Source organism: Triticum aestivum, chromosome 6A (genome assembly GCF_018294505.1).
Source record: "Triticum aestivum cultivar Chinese Spring chromosome 6A, IWGSC CS RefSeq v2.1, whole genome shotgun sequence".
Lineage (NCBI taxonomy): Eukaryota > Viridiplantae > Streptophyta > Magnoliopsida > Poales > Poaceae > Triticum > Triticum aestivum.
This window is the reverse complement of record NC_057809.1, coordinates 3,499,280-3,518,879: the sequence shown is the minus strand read 5'-3', so window position 1 is coordinate 3,518,879 and position 19,600 is coordinate 3,499,280. Positions and strand designations below refer to the sequence as shown.

The 19,600-nt window shown below is 44.3% G+C and overlaps 1 protein-coding gene and 1 pseudogene across 5 annotated transcripts; both read left to right on the top strand.

Moving 5' to 3' along the window:
• Positions 1 to 9,276: 9,276 nt before the first annotated feature.
• Positions 9,277 to 13,870, top strand: LOC123131577 (uncharacterized). Of its 5 annotated transcripts, none has more exons than XM_044551226.1 (6): positions 9,277 to 9,407; positions 9,535 to 9,601; positions 10,176 to 10,226; positions 10,380 to 11,524; positions 12,910 to 13,002; positions 13,526 to 13,870. In XM_044551226.1, the coding sequence occupies exons 2-6, from the start codon at positions 9,540 to 9,542 to the stop codon at positions 13,531 to 13,533; spliced, it is 1,359 nt and encodes a 452-aa protein (XP_044407161.1). In that variant the 5' UTR covers positions 9,277 to 9,407; positions 9,535 to 9,539; the 3' UTR covers positions 13,534 to 13,870. The 5 variants fall into 5 exon arrangements, with proteins under 5 accessions (XP_044407161.1, XP_044407160.1, XP_044407162.1 ...); XM_044551225.1 differs by having other exon boundaries at positions 10,173 to 10,226; XM_044551227.1 differs by having other exon boundaries at positions 9,279 to 9,407; positions 9,538 to 9,601.
• A 1,989-nt stretch (positions 13,871 to 15,859) lies between these two features.
• On the top strand, positions 15,860 to 17,150 carry LOC123129902 (uncharacterized; annotated as a pseudogene).
• The last annotated feature ends 2,450 nt before the right edge of the window (positions 17,151 to 19,600 follow it).

Genomic DNA, 19,600 nt, shown 5'->3' with positions numbered 1-19,600 from the left:
CCCCTATGCCTCAGCCATAGGTTCTATTATGTATGCCATGCTGTGTACCAGACCTGATGTAAACCTTGCCGTAAGTTTGGTAGGAAGGTACCAAAGTAATCCCGGCAAGGAACACTGGACAGCGGTCAAGAATATCCTGAAGTACCTGAAAAGGACTAAGGAAATATTTCTCGTTTATGGAGGTGACGAAGAGCTCGTCGTAAAGGGTTACGTCGACGCTAGCTTCGACACAGATCTGGATGACTCTAAGTCACAAACCGGATACGTGTATATTTTGAATGGTGGGGCAGTAAGCTGGTGCAGTTGCAAGCAAAGCGTCGTGGCGGGATCTACATGTGAAGCGGAGTACAAGGCAGCCTCGGAGGCAGCACATGAAGCAATATGGGTGAAGGAGTTCATCACCGACCTAGGAGTCATACCCAATGCGTCGGGGCCGATCAAGCTCTTCTGTGACAACACTGGAGCTATTGCACTTGCCAAGGAGCCCAGGTTTCACAAGAAGACAAGGCACATCAAGCGTCGCTTCAACTCCATTCGTGAAAATGTTCAAGATGGAGACATAGAGATTTGTAAAGTACATACGGACCTGAATGTAGCAGATCCGTTGACTAAACCTCTCCCTAGAGCAAAACATGATCAACGCCAGAATTCCATGGGTGTTCGATTCATCACAATGTAACTAGATTATTGACTCTAGTGCAAGTGGGAGACTGTTGGAAATATGCCCTAGAGGCAATAATAAAAGCATTATTATTATATTTCCTTGTTCATGATAATTGTCTTTATTCATGCTATAATTGTGTTATCCGGAAATCGTAATACATGTGTGAATAACAGACATCAACATGTCCCTAGTGAGCCTCTAGTTGACTAGCTCGTTGATCAACAGATAGTCATGATTTCCTGACTATGGACACTGGATGTCATTGATAACGAGATCACATCATTGGGAGAATGATGTGATGGACAAGACCCAATCCTAAACATAGCACAAGATCGTATAGTTCGTTTGCTAGAGTTTTCCAATGTCAAGTATCTTTTCCTTAGACCATGAGATCGTGTAACTCCCGGATACCGTAGGAGTGCTTTGGGTATGCCAAACGTCACAACGTAACTGGGTGACTATAAAGGTAGACTACGGGTATCTCCGAAAGTGTCTGTTGGGTGACATGGATCAAGACTGGGATTTGTCACTCCGTATGACGGAGAGGTATCACTGGGCCCACTCGGTAATGCATCATCATAATGAGCTCAGAGTGACCAAGTGTCTGGTCACGGGATCATGCATTACGGTACGAGTAAAGTGACTTGCCGGTAACGAGATTGAACGAGGTGTTGGGATACCGACGATCGAATCTCGGGCAAGTAACATATCGATAGACAAAGGGAATAGCGTACGGGGTTGATAGAATCCTCGACATCGTGGTTCATCCGATGAGATCGTCGTGGAGCATGTGGGAGCCAACATGGGTATCCAGATCCCGTTGTTGGTTATTGACCGGAGAGTCGTCTCGGTCATGTCTGCTTGTCTCCCGAACCCGTAGGGTCTACACACTTAAGGTTCAGTTACGCTAGGGTTGTAGGGATATGTATATGCAGTAACCCGAATGTTGTTCGGAGTCCCGGATGAGATCCCGGACGTCACGAGGAGTTCCGGAATGGTCCGGAGGTAAAGATTTATATATGGGAAGTCCTGTTTCGGGCATCGGGACAAGTTTCGGGGTTATCGGTATTGTACCGGGACCACCGGAAGGGTCCCGGGGGTCCACCGGGTGGGTCCACCTGTCCCGGGGGGGCCACATGGGCTGTAGGGGGTGCGCCTTGGCCTAATGGGCCAAGGGCACCAGCCCCACATAGGCCCATGCGCCTAGGGTTTGAAGAGGGAAGAGTCCTAGGAGGGGAAGGCACCTCCTAGGTGCCTTGGGGGGGAGGGAAACCCCCCTTGGCCGCCGCACCCCCTAGGAGATTGGATCTCCTAGGGCCGGCCACCCCCCCTTGGCCCTCCTATATATAGTGGGGGAGAGGAGGGACTTCATACCTGAACGCCTTGGCCTTTGGTTGCCTCCTTCTCCCTCCCCAACACCTCCTCCACCTCCATATTGCTTAGCGAAGCTCTGCCGGAGTACTGCAGCTCCATCAACACCACGCCGTCGTGCTGCTGCTGGTGCCATCTCCCTCAACCTCTCCTCCCTCCCTTGCTGGATCAAGAAGGAGGAGACGTGGCTGTTCCGTACGTGTGTTGAACGCGGAGGTGCCGTCCGTTCGGCGCTGGTCATCGGTGATTTGGATCACATCGAGTACGACTACATCATCACCGTTCTTTTGAACGCTTCCGCTCGCGATCTACAAAGGTATGTAGATGCATCTAATCACTCGTTGCTAGATGAACTCCTAGATGATCTTGGTGAAACGAGTAGGAAAATTTTTGTTTTCTGCAACGTTCCCCAACATATTACTCTTGGGTGCTTGGTACCCTTGAGCTTGTTCCTCTTGGGTGCTTGGGCGCCCTAGACGGTTGGTGGTGTTCGGAGCTCAATCATTATGGTGTAAACCTCTGGACAAGCGTCGGGGGTCTCCAATTAGGTTGTGGAGATCGCCCCGAGCAATTTGACGGGTACCGGTGACCGCCCCCAAGGGTCGCCAACATGTACGGGTTCGGTGACCGCCCTCAAGGGGTGCCATTTGTACGGGTTCGGTGACCGCCCTCAAGGGTCCCTTAGTGGAATCACGGCATCTTGCATTGTGCGAGGGCGTGAGGAGATTACGGTGGTCCTAGTGGCTTCTTGAGAAGCATCGTGCCTCCACACCGCTCCAAACGGAGATTAGCATCCGCAAGGGTGTGAACTTTGGGATACATCGTCGTCTCCGCGTGCCTCGGTTATCTCTTACCCGAGCCCTTTACTTATGCACTTTAATTTGTGATAGCCATATTGTTTCTTGTCATATATCTTGCTATCACATAGATGCTTATCTTGCTTAGCTTAAGTTGTCGGTGCACATAGGTGAGCCTAGTTGTTTTAGGTTTTATGCTTGACAAATTAATCGCTAGGTTTATTCCGCATTTGTTCAAGCCTAAACCGTAATTATTTTAGAACGCCTATTCACCCCCTTCCCCCTCTAGGCGACATCCACAATCTTTCAGCTGAGCTTGTGCCTTTTGGGATGGTTAGATAGGGAGAGGAAGTGGTTCATCAGCTTTAGTTTCGACAAGTGAGCCGAATTAAAAAAAGCAAACCATAAGATTTTTTTGTCATTTTGTGATGCAAGTTATACCTTTTCACTGATTACCGAGACGAAGAAAAGTAAAGCATAGATATAAATTGCAAAAAATTACTATTTATTTATTTATTACTTTATTTCACACTTGCTTTCTTCTTCGACGGTAGTATCCATATCTTGGCCACTTTTCCTCACTCTTTCTCTCCACCTGACATCAGTGCCACCAATCGTTGCGCATCTACGGTTAGTCGGGTATCAAGATGGCAATAGGGCCCCGAAACCCGCGTCCCCGCGGGTTTTTACCCTATTAGAGGATAGGGATGGGCGACTTTCTATCCCCGCGGAGCTGCTCGTGGGCACATTATTAAACCCGGCATGTTTCACCGGTTTAAACCCGTTTGAGTACTATCCGAACCCAAAATCCGACAAAACCCGTCAAAATACATTATTTAGCACGCACCGATCCATCTTGACTCAAGTGGCCCAAAGCCACAGTGCTTGAGGAGCCGAGCCCCACAACATCGAGGCCCTGGAGTACAAATCAACCCCTCACTCGGTCGATGCAGTGTTGCTCGCTCTTTAGGACTCTCTCTCCCGCACAACACGACATCTAAATCTAAACCTAGGTCCCCAGCCATCGCCTGCTGCTGTAATATGCTCATGTTTTTCTTTCAAATGTTGCTGTTTTCATTGACTGCTCGTGGGGACGGGTTCCCCGTGGGTTTTGAAAATCCGATGGGTTTAGGGGGTGGGCAAAAATTTAACCCCGCGCATGTTGATGGGGACGGGGACGGGTTTGCGATTTTCTCGTGGGGATGGGTTTGAGCAAGCAAAACCCGGTGGGTTTCGTCCCCGTTGCCATCTTGAGTCGGGTAGCCGTCGTTTTGTCACCCAACATCACTTGTATCTGGTCATGCGCTTTGTGTGGATATATTCATTCCCCTAATTTTTGAAAGCAAGTCCTCAGGAAAAATAAAAGAGCGGGTGATGATGTTTTTTGTCCTCATATCGTTGAAACGTTATTTCTATGTGTTATTAACCTACGGTTCAAAAAAAAAATCCTAAAGTATCTTAGAGTTCTTTCGATTTTACATGAAAATATTTCAAAAACTAGTTGACTTTTCTCAAAACATCTCAGTTTTTTTTTCAAAATTAGCTGGAAAAAATTAAACGCTTATTTTCGAAAAAAAAGAGAAAAGAACGACGCGTCTCCCCCGACCTCCGGCGAGTTCCCTCGCCCTAGCTCCTGCAGGCGACCGACGACGGCGGCGCTCCGGCCCGGTCCTCGGAGAAACGGTGAGCAACCCTAATCTTTGCTGCTTCCCTCCGACATCCTTGCTCTCCCGATTTAAATCTGGAAACTTGTTGGCGGCTCCGTTCCTCTCATCGCTGTCAGGAACCCTAGCTCCAGACTCAGGTATGATCCGCCGGCCGCTGGAGGACGAGGACCTGCTGGAGGAGATCCTCCTCCGCCTCCCTCCGAGTCCATCATCGCTTCCCCGCGCGTCAGTCGTATGCAAGCGCTGGCGCGGCATCGTCTCCGACCCCGAATTCCTCCGCCGCTTCCGCAAGCACCACCGGAAACCCCCGCTCCTGGGCCTGTTCGGCCCCGAATCCTCTCCGGGTGCCAGCGCCTTCAGTCCCGCTCTGGACCCGCCCGACCGCATCCCTCCCAAGCGCTTCGCCGTGCCCAGGAGCAGCAGCATTGGACCCGACAACGATGACCGCTGGGACGTGCTCGGCTGTCGCCATGGCCTCGCCGTCCTAGCCAACGTGCCGCGGCGCGTGATCACCGTGTGGGATCCGCTCACCGGCCGACAGCGCCGCGTGGCCTTTCCGCCGGGGCTCGGCTCCGTCCCTTGGGTGATATATCGGCAGGCCGCGGTGCTGTGCGCCGATGCCGGAGAAGGGCACGTGCACGGCGACTGCTTCTCGAGCCCGATCAAACTGGTCTTGGTCTGGGTTGTCGTCATAAGCAGGCAAGCATGCGCCTGCGTCTATGAATCGGCCACCGGTGTGTGGGGAGATATTGTCTCTACAAAGATTACACCTCAGTTTTTTGACATAAAGCCCGCCATCCTTGTTGGGGATGCACTTTGCTGGTGTCTTTCTGGTGGCGATGCCCTTACATTTGGTCTCGAAACCCAGAGCCTTGGTGTGATCAAGAAGCCGATACTTTCCCCTTTGACCGACTTGCGCTACGGAATGATTCAGCTCTTCCGGACAGAGGATGGTGGGCTTGGCTTCGCGCATTTGTTGGCGCACACCATGAAATTATGGGTGCTGGGATCAAACCGTGATGGTATTTCCAGATGGGTGCTTCTGCAAACCTTTCAGCTGGAGGAGCTCTTTCCACAGGGAACGTTTAGCGACTCCGAATGGGCAAGGATGACGGGGTATGATGAGGACACAAATGCGATTATTTTGTCTACGGTGATTGGCGACTTCACGTTCCAAGTTGACACGGGCGAGATCAACCATATTATTAAAAGAAATGGCAGACGTTGCCATGCTTATTATCCCTACAGAAATTTCTATACCGCGGGTAATGCCTCCCTATCTATACTTTTGGTAGAGTACTTGATTTCTGTAATATTGTTCATGTGATTGAGGATCAACCAGATATATAAGGATACGTTGAGTTGTTTGTTTGTTTGTAGCACCAGCAATCACATAGTGATGTAATCTCTTAGTTATTACTGGGCTACATTGCAGCTAGAACAAGAATATAACTATTACTTTGCTGCCTCCCTGCCTTTCTGTTCATCTTTTCAACACGAGTTTTCTAACAACTGGAAACCGGCAACAATTGCACTAAAAAGATTATAGTGAAACCATATTATATCTGAAATAGTAATTAGATTTACACATCCAGAAGCTTAAAGCTAGTCATGCTTTTTCATTCAATTTTTTTCCCTTGCAACATAAAATTTATCCTGATGTCTCTTCATATTGTTCAGCAATTTACAATAGCTTGTATTTATTTGGTTATTGTCAGAAGATAGTATTATTTTATTAAATTCGAAAAATAGTAAGTAATGCTCAGTTTCTTGCTTCTCAACCTTAGTTTGTGTAATTTGTTCTGGTCAATAAATGGTACAAGTTCTGTTGTCATAATGTCGTGGTAAGGACTATTATCATTTTTTCACTGGGCAATAGATATGGCTTCGTTTACTATCCTTGTCACAAAAGCTACTTTCTCCTGATTAAGTTACATGAATGTATAAATGACTTGCACATGTGCCTTCTCATTAAATCAACTTCCTTTTGAGTTTTCATTGGTTTATTCGGCTTATTTTGCTTGTAGGCAGGGCAGTTGGGTTGAAACGGTTGGATCTGAAAGTGCGAACACCTGAGATCTGAACAAGCGAGGTAAACCTATCTCTTTTGCCGTGTGTTTTGCTTGGTTACGGAATTGATAAGATGATGCATGCTCTATTCTTGCAATTCCATAAAGCATGCCTTTGAATAGTGATACCTGATGTTTTTTGCTTTGTTCTCTGAGCCTCTCATATACACTTGACACACGGTAAATCTGGAATGACTTGACAATCTTGGAAGTTTCTACTGCACTCATACGTAGTTATGTAGAAGAATCTTGGAAACATGTCACCTAGGAATATAGTCTGCTATCACTACCTCTGTTATTGAATATAAGACGTTTTGGCAGTTTAAATTGAACTGCCAAGGTCTTATATTTAGGAACAGAGGGTGTACTTAACAATGGGGTGGATGAAGCTTCTGAAGCTGGTGTGTGCCATGCTAGGCTTCAACACTCACTCTTGGCTGTGATGGTAGTGCTGATGAAGACGGAGCCGTATAGCAGCCTGACCCCTCGTCTTCCTTATCGCCCTATGACAGTTTGTCGCGGCTGCCTTCTTAACCCGATTGCCTACTCTAAGAAACTTAGTCATGTTTGTAAGAAGCAGTCTGACCTTCGTTTTTTCATTTTCTGTATGATCATTTAACTCTTCTGCAAGCTTATATGAAAAGGTTCAGCAACTTGAAACGTAACTCTTGCTTGGTGTTCCAAATGTGTTGCTGTATTTCTGTATCTATAAATTGATCGCCGATAATTTCTCGTGCTCATTATTCTTAAAATTGGATTCCAGGAATGCAAGAACAAGACACACAGAGGATATATTTGCTTTCTTGGATAAAAGTTATGTTGGTCATTAGAAGTGCAATGAAGGAGAAAAGGAGACATGTCAAAACTGTTCAACTCAAGAAACAGAGTGTTCTGATGCCTCTGTATTAGTTAGGATAATTTCTCATGCTTATGTTTTTTAGTTGGATTCCAGAAATGGGTGCATACATAGGCCCATGTTACACTCATGCCCTCTTACCTTTTAATCGTGCAGAACGTTTAACCTGAGAAAAGTCTTGATTTATATGTTTTCAGAAGCTACTCCAATTCCGGATCTGCCATCCGGAATTTTTCTCGTTTCCGATAAAACAAAAAATCTGTTTGTGGTTTTGGATTTGCCATTTCCGGCAGACCATTAAGTCAATAGGTTCTTCAGGGAAAAAGAAGAGATTGGAGAACAATTTGACTGTTGAGAAAACATAGTTTTTTCTTCTCTGATAAAAGAAAGGCTTTGCTGTGGCTATAGTTTTTTCTTCTCTCTGATAATATCTCCAGGATTTCATTCCGTTTGTCTTGGTAAACGCTCATACATGTCATGGAAATCTCTTGTAGAAAATGTGCAGGACTATAATTCAACCCATGGTTTCTACTTGCTGAAGTTGGTCTTAGTTCGTAGGCTGACTAGGCCAGCGGTTTCAGAACTGGTCCCTTGGTAAATATATCTTCTTGCTTTGCTCATTATATTCTTTTCCTTGGTTATTATGCAAGTTTTAGGATAATCCATGATCTATCATCTTTCAGTTTCTAGTGCATGAACTTGATTAGTTTGTGAACTCTCTAGTTCTTGCACTTTCAGAAAAGCATGCCTAGCAAAGTTGGTCATAGGGACAATTTGTAAACTTGTTTGACCGATGCCGTTTATTACTCTGCAGTTATCTAGAGCTGAACTAGGGACAGATAAATGGCTGTTCGGCATCTTTTTATGCTGGGCATGTGATGTGGTCATTGCAAAAATTGTCCCCATGTTGGTTATTCCATTTTATATGATGTGGCATCTGATGTATCAAATTGAAAAAAAGCGTATTTAATTTGCAACAAAAATCTTGATCTAGTCTTAAATGCTAGTCCAATGCTGGATCTGCTGTTGAAAAAATATTCTTGAGTTTGAAAACAATTTTCAGAATTTAAAATAAAACTCACATCTTTTAAAAATGTTCATAATTTTCCAAAAAGTTTGTGAATTCAAAAATTATCTGTCACTTTTAAAAAAGGTTTGCGAATTTGAAAAACGGAAATACGGAAAAGAAAAGAAAAAACGAAAAAGAAAAAAGATGAAAATAAAAAAGAAGGGAAACCCAGAAGAAAAACAAAGGTAAAAAATAAAAACCAATTCAGGGAAGGTTCTAGAACACTGCCAAAACCAGTGAGGAATAACCCAGATGCGCCGGCCCATACAGTGGCTGAGGCGTGCGTTTGCGGTTTTATAAGTTTGTCCAAAAGATCTCCAGGAATTCAATAAATATTTGCGGTTTCATAATTTTGTTAGGATTTTAAAAAATGTTAAAGTTTATCAAAGTTGTTCAATTTTAGAAAAACTTTTGGTAATTTCAAAAAATTATCACGGTTTAAAATTTTGTTCATAATAATGTTACTAAATATATTTCATTTTTTTTGCACACATTCAAAAACCGCCCATGTTTTAAAAAAATCAGAATTAAAAAAATGTTCTGTTTTCATAAAATTGTCCATTGGTTTCACAAAATGGAAAAGTGCGCGCAAAATTTCAAAAACTAAAATCGGACCTGCTGTTTGCCATTGTTCGCGAATTGACTGTTAAATTATCTGGCTGGTCTGTAGACTGTAGTCACGAGGCTTTTTTCGCATCGGCAGATTGGGCTGGTGGGCTTGGATTGGGCTGCACCCTTAGTTCACAGTCTCAGCTCTCCCCTGGATCTCAAAAAAAAAAAAAACCCTCTCCCCTGCCTCACTCCTCAGTCCCCACTCTCCACTCCCCTCAGCAGCTGCCGGACGGACAGGAGGGGCGGAGCAGAGCCGCCGGCGACCTCACCCCGCCGTCGCCGTCGCCGGCGACCCGATCGAGGTTAGCCCACCCCTCCTCCTCCATCTAATCCGGATATTCCTTTTCTCCTCATCTTGATTTCCCCAAACCCTAGCCAGCCAGATTCCCCACCTCCTCATCGAACCCTAACACTCCTCCCCTGCCGCAGCAGCAATGCAGAGCGAGGAGAGGCTGCTGCTGACGGGCCCCGCCGCCGAGGCTCCCCAAGGCCGAGGGTAAGATCCCGCCGACGCCCTCCCCCTCCTTCAATTTGCGTGCCTGATGAGTGGCTCCTGGAGTTGGTTCGGTTGATTCTTGGCTCTGTGACGTGAGGTGGATGGAAAAGAAGCAGTGGGCTCCGGCACTTTTATGCAGTTTCTTTGTCTGGTCTTGCTAGTGATCTAGCCTCCGGTTAATGCTTGCGGCTTGCGGCAGAGGCCGACGATGTCTTAACCTTTCATTGTTGGTTTGCTGCTGCTTGCCACATGACCCTTTAGCGTCTCTCGTGTTTTTTTAGTAACCTGATCTGAAAAGCATCTCATGCTTGATGTTTCGGTGTCTGGATATTCGTCGCCGATAACCAAGGACGCAATGCTTGTATATATATATACCCTGTTTTACTGCCTAGTAGAGAACGCACCTAGCCCGAGTCGCCTACTTCAATCAAAGGAACTAAGAATGTTTTCAGTGTTTTGGAAAGTATCTCCTGCTTGATGCTTATACGCTTGCATATTTTGGTTTCTGGATATTCGTGATTGATAACTTGTTGTCATGCTTATTAACCTTAGTTGGATTTCTGGATTGCAGCAGTGCAGAGAGAGGAGGGCTGATGGATCCCGCTGAGGTTCCCCAAGTCCAATGGTAAGATCCCGCCGATGTTCCTTCATTTTGCACAGTGCACTACTTACTTTGTTTATGCTGTGCTGGATGAATGGATGTACATATGTCTGCTTTGTGTGTTGATAATTTGAGAAACCAGAAGATTGAGTACATTTTATTTTATTTCCGTCTTAGGGCCGACCCCGTTTCCAGCTCGCTGCGTGTGTACGGTAGGAAGCAGTGGCGTGCCGTGTCCAAGGTGCTCGGTAACGACAATCTCCTCGCTGAGATCCTCGTCCGCCTCCCTCCCAAGCCGTCCTCGCTCCCCCGCACATCCGTCGTGTGCAAGCGCTGGCGTGGCATCCTCTCCGACCCCGAGTTCCTCAAACGCTTCCGCAAGCACCACCGAAAGCCTCCTCTCCTCGGCTTCTTTGAAGGGTATGCCAACCGCTTTGCTCCCATCATGGACTCACCGGACCGTATCACTGCCTCCTGCTTCTCCATGCCCAAGAGCAGCACGCCCTACAACGACCATCGAGAATACATGGGCTGCCGCCACGGCCTCGCTGTTCTGGTCAACAAGCAGGATCGCAAGACCTTCGTGTGGGACCCCCTCACTGGCCGACAGCACAGCGTGGATTTTCCACCCGGGCTCGATGATGCCTTCACGGGGAATTTCTGTATGTGGCGTGCCGCAGTGTTGTGTGCTGATGCCGAAGATGGGCATGTCCATGGAGACTGCTTCTTGAGCCCGTTTAAATTGGTTTTGCTCTGCTGCGGTGGATACAATACACAAGCATTTTGTTCTGTCTATGACTCGGTGTCTGGTGTTTGGGGAGGTGTTTTCTCGACCGCGGTATCACGTATAATTTCTCTGTTAAGGCCCAGCATCCTGGTTGGTAATGCACTTTGCTGGCTGATTTCTGGAGGTGATATCCTTGTGTTTGATTTGGAATGTCAGAGCCTTGATGTGATCGAGAAGCCGGCATTCTACTATGTTACCGACGGGTGTTTTCAGATCTTACGGATGGAGGGTGGTGGACTTGGCCTTGCTGTTTTGTTGGACTTGACCATCCAATTGTGGGAGAGGAAATCTAACTCTGATGGTGTTGTCGGATGGGTGTTGCTGAAGAAAACCATTCCACTGGAGGGGATGTTTCCAAGGAGAATGAGTTCTGTATGTATCGTCGGGTATGATGAGGACACAAATGTGATTGTTCTCACTTCGATGACCGGCAACTTCACGCTCCAACTTGACTCGATGCAGCTCAAACATATTGTTAAAAGAAACAACATATGTTACGACCCGTTTTATCCCTACACAAATTTCTATACTGCAGGTAATACCTCCCTGTTTACATTGTACAAATAAGAAAGCCCAATTAGTATGTTTCACTCAGATTCAATGCAGTTGCTTTAGGCACTTGGTTGCGGTAATATTGTTCCTTTGAGTAAGGATATATATAAATACATTGTGCTGCTTGTTTTGTTTTGGTCTGGTGATTTTATGGTGATCTAAATTCTTATTATTACTAGGTTACATTAAAGCTAGAACAGGAATATAACTATTGCTTTGATGCCTGGCCATTGCTAAATCCTAACTATGATTATGTGCTTGCAATGATCTTTTCGGGTCTCAAACAATTGAAATGAAACCATCTGCTCTGAGTTAACCAATTGGTACATCTAGAAGCTTAAAGCTTGTTAAGTTTTCTCATTCATTGTTTTGCCTTGTAAGATTAAAATTTATCTTGATCAATCTTGATAGTTATTGTCAATTCATAGAACCATGTACTCTAGTTTTTATCGAGGAGTAGTATAGTTCATTAATTTCACATAGTACCATGTAATGCTTGTTTTGGAACTTAGGTTTTCCAATCTGCGCATATTTTATTTTGGCATTATGATCATAACTGGTACAAACTCGCTCGAAAATAATTCTGGACTCTGTTTGTAAAGCGTCCCTAAAGCGTCGCTTAAGCGACGCTTAAGCGTTAGAGCGCCCTCCAGGCTCAAAGCGTCCAACTCGCTTTAGACATGTGTCTAAGGCGTCCGCCTTAGACACTAAAGCGTCTGAAGCGCCTGCTTAGGCGTCCTGATTGGCGCTTTAAGGCAGAGAGGACGCCTTAGACTTGCCAGGCAGGGTACAGAGATTCCTGGCAGGGAAACAGGGCTGGGCTCACATTTGAAACAGTTACAGGAGGGGAAAGAAAGAGAGAGAACCAAAACCAGAGCGTGCAAATATCCAGGCTTTCAGCTCTTTCCTCTCTCCTCTGGCAGCAGCTTCCTCAGATCTGCACCAGCCTTTTCTGCTCTGTTGTGTGTTATGCTATGCACAACTCCTCTGCTGTTAGGTGCTACTGCCTCTCTTATAGCAATTGGCTAGTTGCTTACTGCTTAGTGGATGGATCAGAATATATGGGCTCACTGGTGGATTAGAATCAACATATATATGTCTCACTAAATGGTGCTCTATTATACTGCCCATCAGGTTCAGAGTCTGTCTAAAGCGTCGCCTCGCTTTACGCTTTATCGCTTAAGCAGTGAGGCGCCCCCCAAGCGCCTCGCTTCGCTTTACCGCTTTATAAACATAGATTCTGGATAAATGATTTTTTTTTTCTGAACATGTAAACAAACCATTCTTTTTTTGACCCAGCAACATTTACCATCCTTGGCTCAACTTTTCTTTCAATTTTTGTTTGGTTTGGGCTTCTTTTGCTTGTAGCAAGGCAGGGCAGTCGGTCGGGAAGGGGTGAATCTGGAACTAATTGTGATCGGACCAGATCTGCTAACATGCTATCTTGGTCGAACAATTTAGGTAATTTTATCTTCCTGTATATGTTTTTTTCCCGCTTTCCCAATTTACAAGATGGTGCCATGGCAATTCTTAGATTTCCAAAAAGCATGCCTTTTGAGTAGAGATTCCAGACATTTTTTTGCCTCAGATGATAGGCATCTTGTCACTGATCTTCTATGTTCTACTGCAATTGTATGTAGTTATGTAGCACACAAAGTAAATGTTCTCTTATTGCTGCTCTCCATTTGTAGTACTCCCTCCGTCCCAAAATTCTTGTCTTAGATATATCTAGATACGGATGTATCTAACACTAAAATGTGAATAGATACATCCGTATGTAGACAAATCTAAGACAAGAGTTTTGGGACGGAGGGAGTATCAATTTGTCTAATAGCGCTGGGATGATTCAGCTCTGGATATTTTTCATATAATTTGCACTATGGCAAAGTTAATGTTTATTGTTGGGGATCATACATAATTTGGCTTTTCTCTGAGAGAGCATTACCAATTTGTTCTTACTGAGATGACATTGTTTGTTTTGCAGGTATTTAGAGTTAAATTCGGGTTGCTGAGACGCAGCCATGGCTAGTTGGCGTACGGAAGTTCTTCTATTTTGCTGAGATGCAGACATGGCCAGTTGTGTAGTGAAGTTCTTCTATTTTGTATGATGCGGTTCACGCTTAAACTGTCCTGCTATGTAGTCTGTTGGCTCATCTATGTACTATGTATGCTGTGGCATGTGAGTTGGTCGATGCTGAGATGTCTCCTCTGTGTAGTCTGTAGGTTGTTCTACTTTTAGGTACCGCAGGCTGTGACGTGAACCTATCGGGTCTAATCATCTGAACTCTGACATATATTAGTATCTAAGATCAGCAGACATTAGTCGATTCGTGTGCCTGGTTAGTGACTCGTGTAGTTGGTCCGGTTAATGCTTTGCTCTGTGATGCGAGGTACTAGCAAGGTGGATGGACAATGAGCAGTAGGCTCTGGCACTTTACAGAGTTTCTTTGTGAAGTCCCTAACTGCGAGTCTTGCTAGTGATCTAACTGCGATAATGCTGCTCACATCACCACTTGCAACAGAGGCAGACAATGCTTGTATGTGCCCCAGTTGCCTATACTTCAATGAAAGAATTGAAGAATGTTTAACCTTCATTGTTGGGTTGCTACATGACCCTTAAGCACCTCTCTTGTTTTCAGTAATTTCAAAAGTATCCACTGATATGACACTCATATTCGCCACCGGTAACTTGTCATTGTCATTAACTTTAATTGGGTTTCTGGATTGCAAGGCTGAGACACAGAGAGGAGATGTTTGCCTAGTTGGGTGAGACTGACTCGGCTCTTTCTTGGAGGCAAATCAGAAAAATGTTGTCAGTTTTTGTTTGAACTTCAAAGAGTTTTGTGGCTTGGCTCTTAATCGAAAGAGTGTTGTGCACAGTTTCAGTTCTATACATTTTAACCTTTGAATCAGGCCTTGCTCCATGCTGCATTTGCTTGCAGTACATAGAAATCACTCACAATGTTGTGTCCTGCACTTGACCTGACCTTGTGGATTACTTTTTTTCTTGTTCATGAGCATATGTTGAGTAGCTCAGTTCAGTCTCCATCGCAAAAAGGAAAAATAATAATCAGTTCACTCATAGTACTACTGTGTATTGGTCGATTAGTTCATTACTGCACAGAAAACAAGAAGTTAAGTAAAGTAGTTGAAACTCTGTACTGGTTAAGTAGTTAGCTCTGCACAGAAAACAAGAACTTGCTGTGTTGATGGTAGATGAACTGGAAGAAGCATTATAACATGCTTGGCAGATATAAAGAAATTAAAGAATGGTTCCGAAAGTCAAGTTATTTGGTGAATCAACAATAAAAATAGGATTTATCAATTTGGCAAAATTGAAAGAAACAGGGGGAGGGGTAATTTTGAGAAATATAAATTGTGTAAAAACAATGCCTTGAAATATATTACGAGAGAGTGTAGCAAAACAAGAGAAAACATAAATTTAGAAAATATAAGGATGTGCATGATTTTTCTTTTCAGAATTACAAGGATGTATCACAAAATATTAAAAAATTGGAAAGAAAATATTTTTGCTTTTGCTTTACCGAACATCATGATTTTCCTAAAAACCATGGTGTTCAAAAATGAAATTATCTCACAAAATAAAATAAATAAACTATCTCATATAAAAATGTCTTTCCTAAAAAACCATGGTTTTCCGTAACGACACTGTCGAGGAGAAAATGGTCTGACTCTTGGATTTTTTTTCAGGGACCTTCAGATAGTCATCGGTCTTTTTCCAAAACAAATTCTCAGTGGTTTTTTGTGAGGCATCTTTTTCTTGGGGGTACTTACTACTCCCTCCGTCCTGAAATTCTTGTCTTAGATTTGTCTAGATACGGATGTATCTAATACTAAAATGTGACTTGATACATCCGTATCTAGACAAATTTAAGACAAGAATTTTGGGACGGAGGGAGTACTTAGTGTGTGTAAGAAGATTGTTTTTTTTAGGCAAGACTTTTTTTTGAGGGGTGGCAAGAGTAAGAAGATTATCTTGTTTTAGACAAGAGTAAGAAATTTTCTAATTGATTGACAGATTGGGCTGGGCTTGGATGGGCCAACGTTACAGGGCAGGCTAGGCTGCTGCAACCGTGCTTCCTACAGTCCGTCTCCACTCTCAGCCGCGGACCGGAGCCGCCGGCGACCTCACCCTGCCGCCCCGGCGATCCGATCCGAGGTTAGCCCTTCTCCATCTTATCTACTACCAGCTGTTCCTTTTTGTCTTCTTCTTAATTTCTCCCCTCCTAATCAAACCCTAACAATCCTCCTCTGATGCAGCTGATGGATCCCTCTGCAGAGGTTCCCCAAGGCCAAGGGTAACAGTTATGGATGGATGTGTGGGATAAGATAATGGGAGAAACCAGTTGATTCATTATTACTTGTCGTAGGCTATGCTATTGTATCGATCATGGATGTTTTACTTGCAACTGCCCTGATGTGCATGTGTGTGTCCATTGATTGCACTTCTTTTTCATGACAGGGCCGATCCCATTCCCAGCTCGCTGCGTGTGGACGGCAGGGGCCTGCGCCGTTCTGTGCCGCTGGCCGGCCCCGTGCACAAGGTGGTTGGCGACGACAACCTCGTCATCGAGATCCTCGCCCGCCTCCCTCCCAAGCCGTCCTCGCTCCCCCGTGCGTCCATGGTATGCAAGCGCTGGGGCAGCATCCTCTCTGACCCCCACTTCCGCAAACGCTTCCTTAAGCACCACATGAAGCCTCCTCTGCTCGGCTTCTTCCAAGGCTATGCCAACCGCTTTGCTCCCGTTATGGACCCGCCGAACCGTGTCCCTGCCGCGAGCTTCTCCCTGCCCAGGAGCAGCACACCCCGCAGCGACCACGGAGAATACATGGGCTGCCGGCATGGCCTCGCTGTCGTAATCAATAAGCATGAGCGCAAGACCGTTGTGTGGGACCCACTCACCGGCCGACATCACATTGTGGCTTTTCCACCAGGACTCGACGACGCCTTTATGGAGAGTTTCTGTATGTGGCATGGCGCTGTGTTGTGTGCTGATGCCGAAGATGGGCATGTGCATGGAGATTGCTTCTTGAGCCCGTTTAAGTTGGTTTTGGTCTACTGCGGTGGATACAATACACAGGCATTCTATTCTGTCTACGACTCGGCGTCTGGTGTTTTGGGAGGTGTTTTCTCAACCGTGATATCACGTATAATTTCTGTGTTAAGGCCCAGCATCTTAGTCGGGAATGCACTTTGCTGGTTGATTTCTAGAGGTGATATCCTTGTGTTTGATTTCGAAATTCAGAGCCTCAATTTCATTGAGAAGCCGGCATACTACAATATTACCGACGGGTGTTTTCAGCTCTTACGTATGGAGGATGGTGGACTTGGCCTCGCCGTTTTGTTGGACCTGATCATCCAATTATGGGGCAGGAAATCTAACTGTGATGGCGTTGCCGAATGGGTGTTGCTGGAGAAAACCATTCCATGGAGGGGGTGTTTCCAAGGAGAATGCATTCTTTATTTTTCGTCGGTTACGATGAGGACACAAATATGATTGTTCTCACTATGCCGGCAGGAAATTTCACTCTCAGACTTGACTCCATGCAGATTAAACATATTGTTAAGAGAAACACAAATTTCTTTACTGCAGGTAATATCTCCCTGTCTACATTGCACAAGCTTAATGCTAACTATGATTTTGTGCTCATAATGATATTTTCATCAGAGGGTTTCTAACAATTGGAAACCGGCAACAACTGCAGTAAGAGAATATAGTGAAACCATTTGCTATGTGAATGGTTTACCACTTGGCACATCTAGAAGCTTAAAGCTTGTTAGGTTGTCTCGTTCACTATGTTTCCTTGCAAGATTAAAAATTTATCTTGATATACTAATCATCAATTAGTTTCTTTGGTGAGTGACAATCATCAATTAGTAATACATGCACTTTAATTTTTATCCAAACGTAGTACTAATTCATTAACTTCACATAGTACTATGCAATGCTTGTTTTGTAACTCATGTTTCCCAATCCGTGCATATATTGTTTTGGCATATTGGTCAATAAATGGTATAAGTCCCACCATTTATTTTCTGGACCTGGCAATAGATGTGGCTTTGTTTACTATCCTTGCCACAAAAGCTAGTTTCCCATACTCTAGTTACATGAGTATATAGTAGTTTGCACATATGCCTTGTTCCTTGACTCAACTTCTCTTTATTTTCATTTGTTTCTGGGCTTCTTTTGCTTGTAGTCAAGGGAGTTGGGTGGAAAGGAGTGGATCTGAAACAGTGATCACACAAGATCTCTAACGTGCTATCTTGGTCGAAAAACTTAGGTAAATTTATCTTTTGGTATATATTTTTTGCTTGGCTACTTAATTTACGTAATGCTGCATTGTCTATTCATTTTTGAACTGTAAAAGGACTGTAGGAGAGGTTCCTACAGTCTTATATTAATAAAACAAAATTAAAGTTACATGATATGTACAAGGTACAGGGTCTTTGACCCTAACCAAAAGAGAAGATACTAATGCAAGGTTTTTAGGTAATTTGCTGCACTAGGGAGGTTATGAAATCCTCAAGCTCAGGCTTCGCTCTATATCTCAACAATGCAAAAGTCTTGATTAAATCTAGACAGCCATGATCTGTGAGAGTGGGGAATTCTTTAGGAGACCATTTTGTTTTGGTATTTCCACAAAGACCAAACAGCTACAGTAAACACCTCCATGAACATGGGTCTGCCCCAGGCCTGTTTGGCAGCAGTTAACCAGTTAAATCTATCTCCATCAGGCACCCAGTTGATATTCAGAGAGGCCCAACATTGTCTGGCAGAAGGATATGAGAAAATAGATGCACAAGGGTTTCTTCAGTCTGAAGCTCGCAGATGATGCAGTTAACATTTTTTTTCAACACCTGGTCAAGTGATGTAGTGGCATCTGCTTCGCATGTTGTATGTGTTCAATCGATCAGACAAGAGCAGCCAAGCAAAGACATTTGGAATTGCAGATCCACTTGAAGGTGCAGTGGGCCTCGACATCTTTGAAATAGAATTGGTAGTATTTTTGTGAGGTGTATTTGGAGCCCCCAAAAATATATCCATTAATTGGCCACTATCATCTTCGTTGAGTTGCTGTGTGGCAGTGTTGTTCTGAATCTCTCGGACCTCCTGCATTAATAAGGAGAGGTGGAAGGCCATATTCAGTGATTGAATGTCAAGGAATTCTTTGCATTGTTGATTTTTATATTTGAAAAAAAAGCATACCTTTGAGTAGAGATACCAGAAAGTTTTGCTTTGTACTCTGAGCCTCTCACATGGGTTTGGCACAGAAAGTAAATCTGGACTGCGTTGAAAATCTTGGAAGTTCAGTTTTTTTACCTCAGATGATAGGCATCAAGTCACTGATCTTTTAGTTTCTAACTCGATCATATGTAGTTATATACTTACATAGCAAGAATCTTTAAAATATGTCAACAAATGGGTGCCAGTACAAACTAAATATTCTCTTTTGCTGTTCTCCGGTTGTAGGGTTAGTTTGTCTAATAACACTGGATGAGCAGGTCAAAAGAAAAACACACTGGATGATTCTCTTTTGGATATATTTTTTTGTATAATTTGACCTACGGGAAAGTCAATGTTTATTATGGGGGATCATACAAAATTTGGCTTTTCTGTCGGAGAGTATTAGCAATTTGTTTTACTTGAATAACATTGGAAGTTCTTCTGTTTTAATGCAGTCGACGCTCAAAACATCCTGCTATGTAGTATGTAGGTTCTTCCGCTATGTAAGCTGTGTCATGTGAAGTGGTTGAGGATGAGATATCTCCTCTGTGTAGTATGTAGGTTGTTCTACTTTTATTATGTGGTGTGGCCTATTAAGGGGAATTTGTCGGATTTAACCGTGCGAACTCTTACTCTTGTATATTGTCTAAGATCAGCAGACATCAGTCAATTTGCATGCCTGACCAGTGACTTGTGGAGTTGGTTCGGTTAGTGCTTGGCTCTGTGATGTGAGGTACCAGCAAGGTGGATGGACAAGAAGCAGTGGGCTCTGGCACTTTAAACAGTTTCTTTGTGAAGTCCCTAAATGTGAA